Below are 18,271 nucleotides of genomic sequence, written 5' to 3'. Positions count from 1 at the left end.
CGCATGATCTTTTTCTTGTGATTTTATCCATGCTCTACGCATTTAACACGATCACTAACATAATTCATGTTAATTTCTGCTGCAAAAGGTGGTGAAACGCTATAGCATCTAATCATATCATAAGTACAAGCCATATATAAAGGTGTGGTAGTGATTCGATTATTTACTTTCTCAACACATGTTCTTGGAACTTCTCGTCCTTATCCGAGGTGATTCGTATCAGCAAGCCTGTTTGGTCTTATGAGTAGTGGTAGCATAACGTCCAACCCTGTTTCACCCGCGCTCTCACTGTTACGGGATTCCACGTTTTTGAGAACAGAATAGTGCTTTATTTTGACTTTCTCTGATGTTTGTACAGATTTGCAATGTAAGGATTTACGACTTCCGCTGTGCTCCCGCCGAATCCATGGTGAGAGTCCACGATGCGAATCCTACGCTCAACTCCACCGTTGGATTGAAAGACAGTCACTAATTTCGCCGCCATGTTGCACTCATAGTAACACCGCAATCGTTCAAAACTGCGTAGGATTGTACGACGACCGCTTCCATATGCTTGCCTTAGCTTCATGAACTTTTTTTTAGCTTTAGCTTTTTTGATAAGCTAAGCTTTTGATAAGCAAAAAAGCTTTAGCTTTTTTGATAAGACCGTAGACGGCCGTTAGTCCACTGAATTCGTCCAAAAATGAGCTACTCTGTTTCTTTGTGATATGATCAGTTTCTAACAAACAGGAGTAAAGTACGTCAACATATGAACTTATATCCTGGTTCTTTTCGGAGATCTGTCGTTACATACAGACGAAATACGCTACATTAGTGTATGACTGGCGAATCACACCAGTTTCCTTTCAATCTCTTATGTCCTAAACTTTCTAACACACCGCATTTGTCTCAGTCTGGTTCTGGAAGCGTTTAGAGGTGAAGAAAAATAAGGAAAAAAGGAAAATACCTAGTTAATATGAAAAATGCAGATTCTTACCTGATAGAATTTCGAAAAAAAAAAGAATCGACACTAAGGCACTGAACTGGAAATTAAAAATGTAGAAAGTCTGTTCGGGTTGTACTGAATGCATAAACGGAACGGTATAAGCGTAAAACAACCAGAATGTCATGCATATACCTGAGCGTAGTGCGCTTTCTGTCCATCCCAGATTCATTGTTGTTTACTACCGCAAGTCGGCGAGTTGTCCTACCATCCACAAGCGTATAGAATTCGCACTATGCGAAAGTTCCGGAACCTCAGACAATGATGTGCATGTTGGCTCACATGTTCTAACACATTCCTACTTGTTTGGGAGATATCATTTAAGAACGTTACAAGTATACATTAGACTTCCTTCAATGGTTCTTACTCAATATCTACCCAACAGGTAAGAACATGTTAGAACATGCGAGTCTGCTGACAAGTGTTCCGAGGTTGCAGAACTTCCGCGAGGTGCAAATTCTACTAGGGTGTTCGGAAAATATAGTCGGGTCAAAACGACATGAAGCACGGACAATTACGTAAGCGGCTGCGGTAGAGACAGCGGTTGGAATCGAGTTGGGACAGTGGCGAACTGGAGAGATGGGTGGCGGTAGCGAGGATCCTTACACGATCCCAACCGCTACGCTCTACCGCACCGCTTCGAGCGCAACCGCTTGCCGTGTTGTCCGTCCTTTTCATGTCTTTTTCATGCTTCATGTCCTTTTGACTCAACTATAACGTCTGTTTTGATATGACAAATTCAAACGGACTTATCTCAACCCAAAATGAACAGACTCATCTCATCCCAAAGCCGTCGTGGTTCCGCACATCTCTCTCTAGTTCTAACTTCGTTTTAAAAAAATTGGCGTGGAAAACGCATGTCTACTCGCATCTAAGTGCGAGCGGACGAGGATCAGTGATGTCTTTTCACCTGCCTAATCAAGTAAACCAATGAATAGGTTGTTGAGGGGACCAGAACGTGTGCATAGAGGGGCGTTCTAACGTTCCACGTTGGAACTTTAGCGGTTTCCATGCCGTTTCTTACGACGATTAGGGAGAGATGAGCGGAATCACCTCGGATCCCGCAATCTACAAATCTATCCCCAGCTTTTCCCGTAGATTCTCTCACCACGTCGGATTCGTGGTACACTACCTTTGAGCAAATAGATATTTTAGTTGTGATCTGATAAATAGTATAGTTATTGTTTAGCAATTCTTGGAGCAACTGCTGCTATCCGAAGAGTGTGAGTTACTCAATTTTCCTTTCAATGCAATGCATTAGAAGAATCTTTGGTGAGAGATCAAGTGTCAGCGTAATCCTTAGAAATAAAGCGCAAATCCAATAATTGGGAATTTCAGATGTCACTTGAAGACAATCTGCAAGTAGTGATAGATCTCACTCAATGATTGTGATAGCGGGCCAATAGTTTATTTTTTCTAAGATTCTTTCTTTCATTGGAAGATTATTCTTGTTATTGATTCGTTATTTAGTGTTTTCAAACAATAATAATTAGAGAATTAGAGAAAAACACTCTTCAAATTTATTCTTCATATTTGCATTCATTGTTTACAGAACCCTTCTGTAGTTAAGAATAATGCTAGATTTTTTCTCCTTGTTTAGCATCTAGCAGATAGCAGTAAGGATGGTCTACTTTGATAACACTACTTACAATTTAGAAAACAATAGACCTCTTTTCAGCGGACCTATTAGTAGTATATGCTTTCGAACGCATTCAATCAGGTGAGCGCGTTCCATCGATTAGCGCGACGCAGAGAGGAGAGAGAGTCTGGGTCAAGCAAAGGAAGAGCGTTTCCCAAATGTTTCACGCACATTCGGAAAAACACACTTGGTGCGATTGCACATGGGACCAGTTTTGGAGTGGAATTCACATAGTTTTGATAGCTTACCACCAAACATTACTACTACGCATTTCGTTGCTTGTTTGCCACATGAGACTTAGTGCTGGGCCCAACGTGTTGTTGCTTTAGAATTGTGCCGGATGGTGGAATATTTGGCATTTGTCAACTCAGAACCCTATATGTTTTTTTTTACCTACGCTGTGAAATCTGTACCTTTGAATTTAAAGGAGATTACCTTACCTTGACAGTGTTAAATATCCCTATTCATGAATGCTCATCACCGGCCGCAGCTACCCTCGAACGCGTTTGCCCGCGATGATGTGACAGAATTGATTCTGGATCCTTGTTTCTACCGTATAGCAATGAATCATGACCCAATTTCGCCGCGTTGGTGGCCTCACTGGAGCGTTTTTGGTCCCAACGTCGTCATGCATGGCCCCACTCCACCCTAGACGCGCCGCGTCACCACGGTTGAACGCGCTGGTGCCTATGATTGAGTGCCATTCCCCTTAAAAATCCATATCTTCATTTGATAATATCTTTGTTGATCGATAATTCTCAACAGCAATCAAGAAGTTATTTGCTTCTCAGTTGTCTGATAAGTAGATAAGGGCAATATAAGTGCTATCTTCTTTAGAAAACGATCCACTATTAAAGTATTCCTGTTTCTGAACCCACTTCCATAACCTCCTTCAAACGGTTGTAAATTTAGAACAAAAAAAAATACCAATGTGATCAGCACTGCGCTGCTATTCAGATAACATGTCCACGAGAGAAAATCACTTCAAAAATTTGCAAAAGAGCAAAGGTCGTGAATGACAGTTTTTTTTTTTAAATTTGTTTTGTCAACCATTATCCTACATATTATGTTTATCATAGATGAGCTTATTTCGGGGCTTAGAAAAGGTTACTGAACAAATAAAACTCTAGATAAACTCCAGATAATAGGTCACTCATAATCCATACCATTATTGGAAAAGGATTAATCACAAGTGTCGTTATTCACCTGTGAAAAATAAGCTTTCACTTACAGAATTTCCTCATCTAAGTTTGAAAGTTACCGAAGAACAAACGAACTTCATACCTTATGCAATTCCTTTAAAATACTTTGTAATGTTGTGTTGTGCGTTCTGAGTAGCATTATTACCAAAAAGAAAGTACAAACTTAATTAGCTCTATATTCGCACTCTTACTGTCCTCATTGGCTATTAATTGGCTAATTTTTCCCACGGTTATTCATTGTGCTGCTTCAAAAAATCATCCCTAAAAGCTTCAGAAAATGCGCGCTAAACCTTAACTCAAAAAAAAATAGAATTAGGCTAACTACAGTCTGAATTTAGGGCAGGATGTCATAAATTTGGCGTGTTAGAGATTTCCCGTAGAAAGTTTCTATACGGGATCGTAGACTGCAGAAATTCACGTGATTCTGCTTATCTATCCGTGGTCGTCGAAGGAAACGACGTGGGAATCGTTTTATTTCCTACGAGTTGCGTTAGAACGCGCCTCTATGAGCGAGATCCGTTCCCCTCAGCAGTCTATCCATTAGTTTAACTTGAATTGGTTGGAGAGAAGACTTCATTTATCGCTTGATGCGACGCGTGCACAAAGGTGGCGCGTTGCAGTGCAAGACAACTACGGAGAGATGAGCGAGACCACTCGGTTTACCACAATCTACGACTAAGCCACGATAAGCGTAGATTCCCAGTAACATACGAGGTGTACAGCCTGGATTTCGTTAAAGCGATTAGTATTATTATTCCACGCGTTTAGTGCGGGATTCTCGAAACAAACACTTGCAATTCATTATTTTAATAATATGTGAACTGAAACAGAGATTTCTCTAGACATTTGTTTTCTGAGAATGAAACTGAACTTTTCTGTATTGAACATAGATGTGGCCAATAAAAAAAATGTGAATTTGTTTGCTCTGACGAACGATTCGATTTTTTCAAATAAAGGATAATGGATAAAGTGTCTGGAGTTAATCAATCCGCTTGGGATGCGCTCCCACGTTCACTTCAATTTAGAATCGTTTGAAGTTTACGAGTTTAGTTTACGTTTAATTGGCCCGTACAATGAATGACTGGTTAGCCGATGGGTCAAGTCAGTGTTTTTATCCTCCCAGACAAGTCTGGTACCAATTTTTCGACCCCGGAAGGATGAAAGACTTGGTGAGCACTAGGGCGGATTCGAACCTCCGATCGATCGTGCTGGACGCGAAAACTCTAACCGCTACAATACACCCGCCCTATTTTTTCAAATACATCTCTATAGTTACTTCATTATCATTCAAGGTATAATTTTGATCGCTGCAACCTGTGGATCATAATGCTGAAGTAGGACGATACGTATAACTTCAAGATTTCAGTACTTGCTTCTTTTTTTGTGGCGAGGAAAACTTAATAGAATGTTTCATTAATGAACAACCATAATCCTGGCCACTAAATCACTACTGGCAGTGCTTAGTGAAAAATCTGTATTTAATAATTTTGATTTCTTGCCAAAGATTGCATGTCTCAAGGAAATATGGATTAAATTATCCCATAATTCCTTTACTCATTACTTTATACTCAACAATAGACCTTTTCTGAATTCAGGTATCTTCCTGCAAATGACTTTTCAAAGATTACGGAATCCTATAAGAGCCCAAGAGGCAACAATCGCATTTTTGACTTCTCTGACACAAATTTCAGTCTTGTACTCAGCCCCAGTCCTGCTTGCACTACACATGAGTGAGTGTGAAATTTCGTCACAACGTCACCTATTTGCTTTTTTTCACTCAAAACCATGAACAATTCACGAATACGTCTAGCGAAGATAAAAGTTTTGTTTACGGAAAAATACAAAAGAGTACTTGCTGGGAAGCAGCGCTGAAATCGGCTGAAATCGTCTCATTTTGAACAAGCGAAAATTCTGCAACAAAAGTGCAGAATTAAACAAAAATAATCATCCCACATATGTGTGTATTCGTTTATTTTTAAGAGTACTGCTGTCATTTTTCGACACATGGATACCTGGTGATGCCTTGGAGAAAACTCAATTATACCAACGTGCTTTTGTTCTCGAATTACGAGAGAAATGTGAGTATTTATATTTGAAAATTTTAGCAAACTTTTACAGCAGCAGTGATATCCCTGAGTGTATTAAATGAAACAGTCGAAGACGTGTAGCTGGCAAATGTTTAGGATTTTCCATCTTTAAAATCTTCCATCATTTTCCATCTCCCACCTGAAACGGCACCACCTCAGATTCGTGGGGTAATGCCTTTATTTCAAGGAACAACCAAAGAAAAAACAAGAATTCAAGGTTAAAGGCAGCGTATCACGAAATTAACCTAGTTTGGAAACCTTTGGGAAAATAGAGAGTCCTGTGGTGTAAATTGCAAAGTGAGCACTGTCCCGTCCAGTTCCTCACAATCGTCCCGGAAAACGACATGGAACGGTGTTTGCTCCTACGAGGTACGTTAGAACGCGCCACCTTTGTAACGCTCCGGTTCCACCAACAGCTTATTTATTGGTTACCCCACGAATCTGGGGTGGTAGGGATTTCAGGTAGAGTGTTCCTATACGGGGTCGTAGATTATGGAGAGGAGGGTGATTCCGTCCATTTCTTCCTAATTGTCGTAAAAAGGGCCCCGAAGGTACGGCGCATGCACAAAGCTTGCGCGCTCCAATCGAACTCACTGTAGAATATAGCACGCCGGAACGCTTGAAGACGTATCTTTCGGGCCGGTTTTTACGGCGATTAGAAAGAAATTGACGGAATCACCCTTCTCTCCATAATTCACGACTCCGTATAGGCATAACCCACCTGAAACCGGCACCACCTCAGATTCGTGGGGTAATGCCTTTATTTCAAGGAACAACCAAAGAAAAAACAAGAATTCAAGGTTAAAGGCAGCGTATCACGAAATTAACCTAGTTTGGAAACCTTTGGGAAAATAGAGAGTCCTGTGGTGTAAATTGCAAAGTGAGCACTGTCCCGTCCAGTTCCTCACAATCGTCCCGGAAAACGACATGGAACGGTGTTTGCTCCTACGAGGTACGTTAGAACGCGCCACCTTTGTAACGCTCCGGTTCCACCAACAGCTTATTTATTGGTTTTGTATGAATAGGTTCCGGAGGAGACCAGGTGGTAGGGATTTCAGGTGAAGTATTCGTATACGGGATCGTAGATTATGGAGAGATGGGTGATGCCGTCCATTTCTTCCTAATTGCTGTGAAAAATGGTCCGGAAGATACGGCTTCGAGCGTTCTGGCACGCTACTTTCTTTAGGGAGCTCGATTGGAGCGCTCCAGCCTTGTTCGTGCGCCGCATCTTCCGGGCCGTTTGTTACGACAATTAGGAATAAATGGACGGAATTACCCCCTCTCGATAATCTATTATGCCATATATATCTATATACGAATACTCCACCTGAAATCTGTACCATCTCAGATTCGTGGGGTGATGCTTTTGAATGAACAAAAAGCGCTTGCTTGTGCAAAACCACTTTCCACTATTCTTCGAGTTCTGCTGGTGTTCTGGTGGTAGTTTCCTTTATATTACCTTCTCTTCATCATCGAGATAGCATTCGTAGGTCGCTGATCATATTTTTGCTAATACACGACACTCTATGAAGCGAAAAAACAATTGAATCGAATTGAATCGTACCTCATTTAGCTGTTAGCTGTTACCTCATTTAGGATCATTCTCCTCGTTTTCCTCGCGAATTGTTTCACAACACCTGTCTTAGAAAGCTTTTTACCTCAAATAGGGCGATTCTAGCATTCAAAAGATGAAATAATTATCATGCTAAACAATTACAGACTTGGTATGCTCTTGTGTATGGATGGGAATGTTTGTATGTTAAAAAAAACACTTTATGCTGTAGGCTGTTGTGGCGATAACAACACTGTTCGAAGATCAGATCGATACCTACCAGCCTTTTGGATAAGTCTTGGATAATAAACGTTCTCTTGTTTCTAGCTTAATCCATGTGTCAGTACGTCTGCACTACTGCGCCTTAACCCAACCATTACCCATGTTGTTTCACATTAAACTCTCGAGAATTTTGACCTACACGAACACAACTTCTTAAATAATAGCTAGCAGTTTAGGAGTAATCTGGACAGTAGGAAAAGAACGGTAGTAATTTGGTCGAAATTTGCTATTTATCGTGAACTTGAATGCCTTTTAAGTGCCCATATCAATTTGAAAAAAATGCATTTCGAAGGCAGATAAGTACGGTACGGTCAAAAGGAGATGGAGCACGTACGCAATTGCGTATGCGGCTTCTCTCGTGGAGCATAGCGGCTAGGAGTGTGGTGAAACCCATAGTGGGACCACCCATCGCTGCAATTTGCGACGGTCCCACCTCGGTTCCAACTGCTGCCTTCACCGCGCCGTTTCGAACGCGCACGCAAATGCACCGCAACTACAGTCGTCATTCACGTCGTTTTGACCGGACTGTACAGCATTACGAAAAAATGCAGATGAGGTGTCGTCTTTTTTTCTCGCGCTTTAACTTAGTCTTTTCTCTTAGTAACTTTAGCTTACATGTCAGAGATCCTCTAAGACTAATGCTTAGGTCTTAGGGCCCCGACTGATTCAATTACTTACTTCGAGAAACAAGGCGCCACTGAGTGGGCTCCCAACTACATTTTACCTCAGAATTAAAATTCGGAGTAAAAATTGGCAGTTAACCACCAACCTAGTTTCGTTTATGTTTGAGATTTCGATGTTTGTTTGTTGTGTTTATGTTGTTTACGCCTTGTTGAAGAGAGGGTATCAAGAAATCGACGCAGTGCAGAAATCTGATAGAAAACATAGAGTTCGAGCTGTTGATTACGAATATGAGTATGGCCCCAATCAAGTTTTTCTAATCGTATGCATGGGAACGGTTTTCATTTTTGCGAGGTAGGTTGGGACGCACCACCTCTGTGCACGCCGCACTCAGGAAGGAGCAGTCAAGAATCAGTGACGTCTCTTCAGCCTTCCCCCAGTCCCTCAGTAGCCTATTCATGTAAAAGCAGTGAATGGGCTGCTGAGGGAACCGGAGATGTGTAGAAAGGAGGTGCACTCTAAGGTACCTCATAAGCACAAACCACTTCCCGCGCCGTTTTTTTAAAGAATAACTAGCGAAAATTGAGCAGGACCACGCTCACATTCGTAATCTACAAATCGGAATCTGCCTTTCCAACTAGGTTTCTAGATATAGTAGATTTCATGATACACTGTCTTTAAGCTGCCGCTTAAGATAACATGACCATCATGATAATTACCTAAAGCGAGCAAAAGAGCATTCTCGTGGTAATTCGTAAGTGTCTCATGTCTTTATTTGCGAAATGTGCTTGAGGTGCTTCAAATACATTTTGCAAATGAATAAAATAAAGCTCCCGATTAGGAGGGGTGCCGTTATTGGATGAGCACCATGGATGTGGTGCTCATTCGGTAACCGCACCTCTCCCAAGACGTGTGGATTGGTAAGTAATGGTCTATGGGTGGGATAACACTCTGCTGAATCTACTGGCAGTCACCAGCAAAAACAAACCTGTATTGGCTTTGCTACCTATTTTTTTACACTTTGATACCCCCTTGGGAGATCTTCTAAACCTAAACGATTCTAGAAGTTTGTTGGGCGAAGCTGTGGAAAGAGAACTTTTCTTTTGTACACCTCCCGCACACAGGACTTCCGCGCGCCAACACGACGATGTTGTGGGAGCTAATGTTCGACAATCACGCGTTTAACGCCGAAGTTTACACTCGGCAGCTCTACGAGTTGGCCACCGCAGTCTAAGAAAAGCGACCGAAGCCACCACTAATCAACTTAAAGGCATCACCCCATGAATTTGAGGTGGTGCAGATTTCAGGTGGAGTATTCGTATACGAGATGGGAGACTATGGAGAGGGGGAGATTCCGTCCATTTCTTCCTAATTGCCGTAAAAAACGGCTCGGAAGATGCGGCGCCGCACAAGGCTGGCGCGCGCCACTCCAACTCCTTGTAGAAAATAGTGCTCCAGAACGTCTGAAGCCGTATCTTCCGGGCCGTTTTTTAAGGTAATAAGGAAGAAATAGACGGAATCACCCCCCTCTCCATAGTCTCCCATCCCGTATACGAATACTCCACCTGAAATCCGTACCACCTCAGATTCGAGGAGTGATGCCTTTAATGGTAACGCGCGGCCGCATCTCGCTTTGGCCGTTAGCCGCTATCCTGAGGCTCTATGTTGGAAAACGGTCCCCATCCGCCATATTTCCACACCTCGTAGCTTTAGTCTACCACTTGTTCCGGCCTCTTAAGCACTTGCTGAAACAAAACCTGCTCAATTCTGTTACTGACCTCAAGTACGCTGTTGAGTTTCAGCTCCATGATTTCTGCTCCTTAGAGAAATTTGATCTTCTCAGAAAGATGGAATACCTTAACACACATGATGATTACATTTACGGATGATAATCAAAGTGTGATTGAGAAACTATGAAATTGTAAACGGTATGCATGTGTGAAAAAAAGTAGTCAACATAATTTATGATGGTACAACGCCTGCCGCGCTGGTCTCATGAAAATGGTGAATGGTTTGATCTCAACTGGCTGGCGATCAATTAACCATTATCTCGTTCCTTGATATTTGAAGTCGGCATTGATAGGCTCCCACTATCTACACTGAATAGCCAGCTTCCAAATTACTAACTCTTGATGTAACCCTCCTATCTTCATCAGCATGCTGATGTTGACGTTTGTATATGTCGGGACGTCATGCTAGTTGTTGAATATAATTTGTTAGTTGAAAAAGTTATGTCTAGTGCTTCCAATAATTCCCCAAAATTTTGACTGCACAAATTTTGACTGCACATCAATGATTCAAAACCACCCTAGTCCAATTAAGCCTTTCATCCCTCGATGAGGTCGATAAATTGGAACCAGACTTTCTGTGAGGATAAAAGCACTGGTTTGTGACATCGGATAGCCCTCGCAAGACATTGTACAGGCTAGACATCCGTCCATGAGTCTCATACGATTCCGAAAACGTCATTTAAAGAAATTATGGAGGCTAAAATTGAAGTGAAGTGGATCGTTTCGTCTCTACCTAGACGATCCACTTCAGATCAGCATCACCTAAACGTCCTTAGTAGGGAAAGGAGCTCATCTAAAAGGAAAATAATAGTAAAAATAGAATCAATTAAATGTTAATATAGAAAACAAAATAGTAGAAATAGTGAAAATAAATAAAAAAAACAAATAATTATAATAGAATAATAGGATAGAAATAGTAGAATGATGCGTATAAAATAGCCTATATGTCACACTAGTGTTTTCATCCTCGCAGAGCAGTCTGATATAAATTTATCGGTCCCAAAGAAACGAAAGGCTTAGTTGGCTTAGGGAAATTTCAAACTACCGAACGTACAGTAGTAAGCAAACCTCTTACCAGCTGCGTTACGCTCACTCGATGAAACGTTGTTAGAACCCAAAAGTAGGCCTGCCTTCGATCTTTGCTGAATAAGCAAGCACCACAAGAAATCTGGAAGTCCAAAATAAGCACGATCTGATGAGTACGGGATGAAAATAGAAGACGTTTGGTCGCTAATACAATCGTGCATAATTCAGTTTTGACATTTACGCATAACTAAATGGTTTAGCGTCTTTTTTTTCGTGAGAAAGCGTCGTTTGAAACTGATGAAATAAGGTTATAATATTGAAACATCTTCTCCATGTACGACTTTCAATAGACGTCGGAATGTTGATGTTTCAATAATTAGTTTCTTTAACTGAGGCGGACACGAGCTTGTTACTATCATTTCTTCGTGGCTAACGTTTTGACAACATCGCCTTCAGAGCCTGAAAGAATGAAATCGAACGTGATTTGTGCGTTCTCCTCTGCTTGTAGGTAGCTATGCGGTCCAACAGTGAACTTAGGACTTTGCTTGTTGGTCGGATAAGGCGTTTGATAGGATAAATCACGTTCGATTTCACTCTTTCAGACTCTGAAGAAGGCGAACGTTAGCCACGAATAAAGGATAGTAACAACCACATGTCCGGTTCACTTTAAAAAAAAAACCAGTTGTTGAAAACTCATCTTCCGATGTATTTAAAAGAAGAAACCTGAAATTATGTAACAAGTAAAACGTCTTCACGTTTGTCTACACAAGTGTATCCAAAATGACATACTAATATTGAGCTGACCCTGATCCAGCGCGCTACGCCTTTGATGCTACTACAACGAAAATGGATTTTTCTAGCAGATTACGCAGTCCACGTAGCGTTACTTATGAAAACCGTTTTTTTCTCGTCAAGAGAATAAAAAAGTGCAGTGGCATAAGAGTTCTCTTGCTGGCAAATTCATTTTTGATGATTATCTAAAATTTGCTCATCAAGGGACCAAGGAGTCTGCATTCGATGGTTTCTACTACAACGTTTTCACTTATCTGCAAGGGAAAACAGGTGAGTCATGTAGTTGAAATGTTCATCAAAGGCTTCTTTTACTCACGTTTTTTAGTTGAAATGAAATCGGTTTGGATCAGTCCTGAATATTTTGTTGTTCGATTTTCACTTTCAAAGGTGTGGATTTTCTATTTGCGATATTTGAAAAAGCTCACTGTGAATGTTAGATTTGCTATTAGGGTCGCTATTTCTCTAGAATTAAGACTGTTTAATTTTTGCCCACTATAATCCACATTAAGAACGTCATTCATGTTAGGGGCACCCAAGTAAGGATGACGGATAAAGTGTCTGGCTTTAAAAGCATCACCCCACGAATCTGAGGTGGTACAGATTTCAGATGGAATATTCTTATAAGGGATGGTAGAAATAGGGGAGGAGGGTAATTCCGTCCATTTCTTCGTAGTTGCTGTAAAAAACGGCCCAGAAGATGCGGCGTCGCACAAGACTGGCGCGCTCCAGTCGAACTCCTTGTAGAAAATAGTGCGCGGAACGCCTGAGGCCGTATCTTCAGTGCCATTTTTCACGGTAATTAGAAAGAAATGGACGGAACCACCCCCTTTCCATAATCTGCTATCCCGTATACGAATGTTCCACCTGAAATCCGTACCACCTCAGATTCGTGGAGTGATGCCTTTAACCATTCAGTTTGGAATGCGCTAACACGTCCCCATCTATTCAGAATCGTTTGAAATTGTTTCGTTTCGTTTGTAAAAATGGAAGCTAGCCAATGTATCAAGCTAGTGTTTTTATCTTCCTAGACAAGTCTGGTACCAATTAATTAAACCCAGAGGGATGATAAGGCTTGGTGAACACAATGGTGGATACGAACCTCCGATCGATCTTGCCGTTACACCGGAACCTCTTATCGACTGTGCAATACAAGCCCATGCACTCAACTAAATTTACATTAAATTTATTTCAAAGGAAATTGATCTTGCGCTCTACGGCACTGCACAAAACCCCTTTAGCGTACAAAATCAATGTTCCGATCGCGTATAATCTCGTTGTGGTTGTGGAAGACCGGCGTCATTAATTGTACTTACTTTTTGTAAGCTTGACAATAGTGCGCTGATATATGTATTAACAGTTGAGAATTTACTTTTATTCAAATCTTCCGTATCAGGAATTTGAAGTATAACGAAACAGTTTGGATCTGCTGACGAATAGATAAGGATAGAGATGTACGAATCAGATTTTTGAAACAAAAAATTTGGAAGTTTCAAAATGGGTGACTCTGCTTAGGAATGCATTTAAATAGATTATTATGAGAGAGCTTTCACTACTGCAATATCAAATAAGTAATATGGTAAGATAATAATAATGATGAAACCTCCGCGCTGCGTTCAATTGTGTCTACGATGAACCTACAGTAGAAACCTGCCTCCGATACCTCCGAATCCATTAATCAAACCTCTTCGATCGGAATGTGTGTGTGACTTTTTTTTCTGTTTATCACCAAAAATAAATCCCGCTAAAAATTTCTTCTTAACTAAATATTGGATTAGATTAGCATTCGCAAACATTTTCTTCTAAATAATCAACAATGTATGTATTCTTTATCTCTTTCCCCTGCAACATCTCTTTTGGCATTTCACTTGTGCTCATTTCTGCTTACTTCTGGAACGGGAAGGTGATAGGCTAGTGAATCATTCGTTTAGAAATCGAACCTTTCAGTTGATCTGTATCAAATACCGATATATCACTACTGTATTTTATTCTAGAAAGGTACCTATATTAAAAGTGCAGAGGATGAGAGTCCAGTTATCAAACTGGATACCAACACAAGCAAATATTTTGCTTTATTCTCATCGAAACGAGAACACTGTTCGACGTTTATCTCGCAGGTTCGCAGATTTAGCTCTCAATTATTTATTATATTTATTCTTACTACTTAACAAATAACTGTAGTAACACCAAATAAAGCCATTCTTGTCCACTATGTCTTTGTTTGTTTATTGATTAGTTTATTTAATCTCTTAAATTGATCGTGCCTGTACAAAAAGAACACTCCCAAACCTATATGTACATGAATCATAAGCGCTCAAGGGGTTAAAAAGAGTAGATCACGAAATTGATGGTGTTGGGGTCAGTGTAGGACAGTATAGAGGTTGGGTTCTAGATTACGAGCAGAAACGTGGCCGCACTCAATCCCCCTCCACCCTCTCAAACCGTCTTCAAAAAGGGTGTGGGAAAGTTCGTTTGTTCCTACGAGATACGTAAATACGCCTTAGTTCTGTGCTAACGCCGTATCCACGAGCGAGCGGTCGACAATCTGCGCAGTCTCCTCAACGGCCTATTCACTGAAACCAATTAATAGGTCCCTGAGGAAACAAGAACGTGTCCAAATGTGGCGCGTTCTGTCGTGCTCTTTTCTACAAGGGGTTCGATTGGGGTGCGCCAGCTTTGTACATTTGCCGCATCTTCGGGGCCGTTTTTTACGGCAATTAGGAAGAAATGGACGGAATCACCTCCCTCTCCTTAATCTACTATCCTGTATACGAATACACCACCTGAAATCCTTACCACCACAGATTCGTGGGGTGATGCCTTTAAGAGAGAAGAAAAGCAAAAACTAAGGTGGGGCAGAAAGAGTCACTTTCATCGGTAGTATCCACGCTGAAAAAGTGAATAATTTACAGCTAAGACGCTATCTTTCGATCGCAAGGATTTGAAGTTTGCTATGCTTATTCCGCATTCTTACCTAATTTCCTGCATCAAAATTTTATAATTTTTTCTCGTACAGGCTACGAGTACTGTTCTTGACGTGCTTGAAAGTATGATTTCGATATCAATTCAATTTAGGTTGATGAGAATTTCAAAATCTGGACAAGAGACGATCCCATCAACGTAAAGGGACTTCCGCCAAAACGCCCGCAAAGGAATAACGTGCTTAGTGCTGTCATAATTGCTTTACTGTTCATACTCTTGTAAGTTTTACTGTCAGCGAATTGCCATCTAAGGAAATCCTTGATACAAGACATTTGGAGACGACTATAGTATCCAATCCAGTGGTCCAATGATGGGCTATGCTCGCAGTGCTTCGCGGACGCGAACGGAGAGCTTGCGCGTGTCGACAGCCTGCCAACGCAACCTTTAAGGGAGTTGACGAATTGAGGAGATCGGGAATCCTCCCATTTTGTCAACTTCGTATGCTCTTAACGAGGGAGAAATTTTCGGCGCCAATATCAGAGCAACTAGGGGAAGTCTCATGCTCGTGACTTACACACCCAACCCTATCTTTATGTAGATAGATCTCAACATCGTCGATTTCGTAGTACGCTGTCTTTAAAGACATCACCCCACGAATCTGGGGTTGTGCGGGTTTCGGGTGGAGCGTTCGAATACGGGATCGTAGATTATGGAGAGAAAGGTCCATTTCTTCCCGCATCTCCCGGGCCGTTTTTTACGGCAATTAGGAAGAAATGGACGGAATCGTCCTTCCCTCCATAATCTAAGATCCCGTATACGAATACTCCACCTGAAACCCGCCCGCCTTTAAGCTTGTTTCTTGAGATTCTGTTCTTAGATTCAACAACCAAAGTCAGTTCACACCGTAAAATAGGCTTATTTTGGTGTTTTATAATATAACAGATTTCGACGTGGTGCGGAAACCAGAGTTAGGCGTAGAGTTTCAGGTAATAGATTGCAGAATCCAGCTCTGTTTCGCAAATCTTTTCCTAATCCCGTAAAAGACATCATTTTTCACGACGATTTCAGTTTCAACACGCCGTCCTGCACGCGCCGCATCCACGTGCGAGCGGTCGAACATCAGTGATGTCTTCTCAGCAATCTGTTCAAGTGAGACAAATCAATAAGCTGCAGAAGGGACCGCAACGTCTTCATAGAATAGGAATTAAAGCGGTTCCCACGCCATTTTTTTTACGACGATTAGAGAAAGATGAGCGGCACTATCCTGGGTTTCGCAATATACTATCCGAACTCTATGTTTTCGCTCTGGGTTCCTACTACCTCAAAACCGTGATACGTTGCCTCCAAGCTCAAAACCTGTAACATAAATGTAAAAATCAGAGGGCGCAGGCTATGGGATGCAAACGTATGGAAAGTATTCCATACATAGCGTTGAATAGCCGATGTTTGTTGCATCACTTATGTGGCGGAAATAGAAATTGGCATGGTACGTTTACTGAATGTGCGTCGATTCTCGGGTGAATCCCGAGGACTGCAGCAAAAATCTCATGTTTACTTCAATGCAATCACTTAAACATGATGGTAGCAACATTTTCTATCAGAACCTACTCATAATAGAAACCGCCGCGATGTTACTAGTTACTATCCTTCCACAACCAAGGTGAACTTCCAAACTGAATCCTTAAAACGGTTCAGACTCGCATAATCTACTACCGGTGTTTACGGAGAATATAAGGAAGGAATAAAAAACTACAGTTTTCATTGAGCAGGATTTTCGAGTTTGTTCTCGGGATTTCTTGGAATGTTTCACACTAACTCTAGCTCCAATTCTGATTGAATCTAAATGTGCTGCAAACTTCGATGCAGTAGTCCAACAGAAACAAAAATGAACTCGTGGGAAAAACGAAAAAGAAGGTGATAAATCTGAAAAGGACGTTTCCAAAAAAAAAACACTTAATGCGGATGTGCTCATAATTAATGTGATCGATGGTTTTTTACTGTCAGTCTCAGTTCACTACAGTACCGTCAAAGTAGCAAATCCTAAGGAAATCATTGGATTATTTACAACGATATTTCAGCTACTATATGTTCCTCGAAAAAGTCGCTCTACCGCTATATTTTCATTTCAAAATGCCGTTACCAGCTGTAAGACGTCGGATGATGAAATCGCATTCTCCCAAGAAGGTAGTACTGAGTTTTCTTTTCGTCCCAGTAATGATTGTTTTCAGCTTATGAATTTTGTATTTGTTTTGAATAAGACGCATTCTTCCTTATAAATTATTCCCTGTAGATTGTGACGACAGTTGTTCTTATCGTCAGTGTGTTAGAGGTGTCGCACTGTCCAAGACCGCTCACCTGGTTACGACTAATTGAAAGACACGATTGCTGTTTTTCGGGCTTCGCAAGGAACACGTCTGTTATCAGCAGGAGTGAGGACTGTGCTATGGTCGTTCAGTCACTGGAACGTGTGGTTCGATATTTTTCGTCTGGTATCGGCCTCTTTCTTTGTATCGGGATCTCGACGCAATAGTCGCCTGCATATCTCTGGACATTTCGCATTTCCAGCTAGAGAACGGGTTAGGGGTTGTACATTCTCCAGAAGTTATCCCTGTAGGAGACATCGGTGCTTCCCTTGCACTGCACTCACCTTCTTTATTTGCTTACATTACATGCTTACATTAAACTGAACACATCCAGCCTCGACAATGTCTTCGAAGGAGGATACTTCAAAGGAACACGACGGATCAGTTCGGATCGGATAGCTTCGTGATAGCACCATTCCTTTGAAAGGGGTGACAGGCTGAACTAGGTGGTAGTCTAAGGTAGAAACAACGCTCCAGTTTAATTTTTTCAGATCACATTCGATGTGAACCTGACAGTTGAAGAAGATGCACAGGTGAGTGGAAAATGCGGAGAAATATCCTTTACTTACTTTTGCAATGTTCTTATTTCCTAGGACAAATCCGAACCTACTACTCCGACACCGCTCCACACTTCCGGTGAAGCGATAAAAAATACCTCGGCAGAACTTTCAAAACCATCTACGAGTGGAAGCAAATCCACATCTATGGATAAGACTCAGAAAAATACGAAAGAAAAGGCGAAGAAGGAAGTGTAATAATGTGATCTTTTATCCAACGTATATTCTCAAAACTTTTCATCAGAAATTTCACAAGCTCTTTTACAAACTTTTCTGTGGTAGAGTTTGTCCAGTGCTGTTTTTAAGGTATAAATTTTTTGTTGTTTGCGGCGTGGACACGATATGTAACAAATCAAGGAAACATTGGAGACATAAACTGACATGAACTAACTGTCTGAGAAATATAAGTGTAGTTTGTGGGGAGTTCCAGAAATCGCCAGTAATTGGTGTAGGTGAGTC

The 18,271-nt window shown here is 41.2% G+C and overlaps 1 protein-coding gene across 2 annotated transcripts; it reads left to right on the top strand.

Annotated features, from left to right (window-relative positions):
- Positions 1–178: 178 nt before the first annotated feature.
- RB195_003292 (uncharacterized protein) lies at positions 179–18,010 on the top strand (the record flags this gene model as incomplete). 2 transcript variants are annotated; one of them, XM_064200883.1, is made up of 12 exons in its annotated part: positions 179–209; positions 2,172–2,205; positions 5,419–5,553; positions 5,804–5,901; positions 7,695–7,757; positions 12,178–12,243; positions 12,299–12,360; positions 13,965–14,087; positions 15,046–15,170; positions 16,971–17,076; positions 17,747–17,788; positions 17,849–18,010. In XM_064200883.1, 12 exons carry the CDS (start codon positions 179–181, stop codon positions 18,008–18,010), a joined length of 1,047 nt encoding a protein of 348 aa, XP_064056764.1. The 2 variants fall into 2 exon arrangements, with proteins under 2 accessions (XP_064056764.1, XP_064056763.1); XM_064200882.1 differs by lacking the exon at positions 7,695–7,757.
- Positions 18,011–18,271: the final 261 nt, after the last annotated feature.

The sequence above is a fragment of the Necator americanus genome, chromosome IV, assembly GCF_031761385.1.
Source record: "Necator americanus strain Aroian chromosome IV, whole genome shotgun sequence".
In the NCBI taxonomy this organism is placed as follows: Eukaryota; Metazoa; Nematoda; class Chromadorea; order Rhabditida; family Ancylostomatidae; genus Necator; species Necator americanus.
Note: the sequence above shows the minus strand (reverse complement) of the source record. Positions and strands in the feature narration are given on the sequence as shown.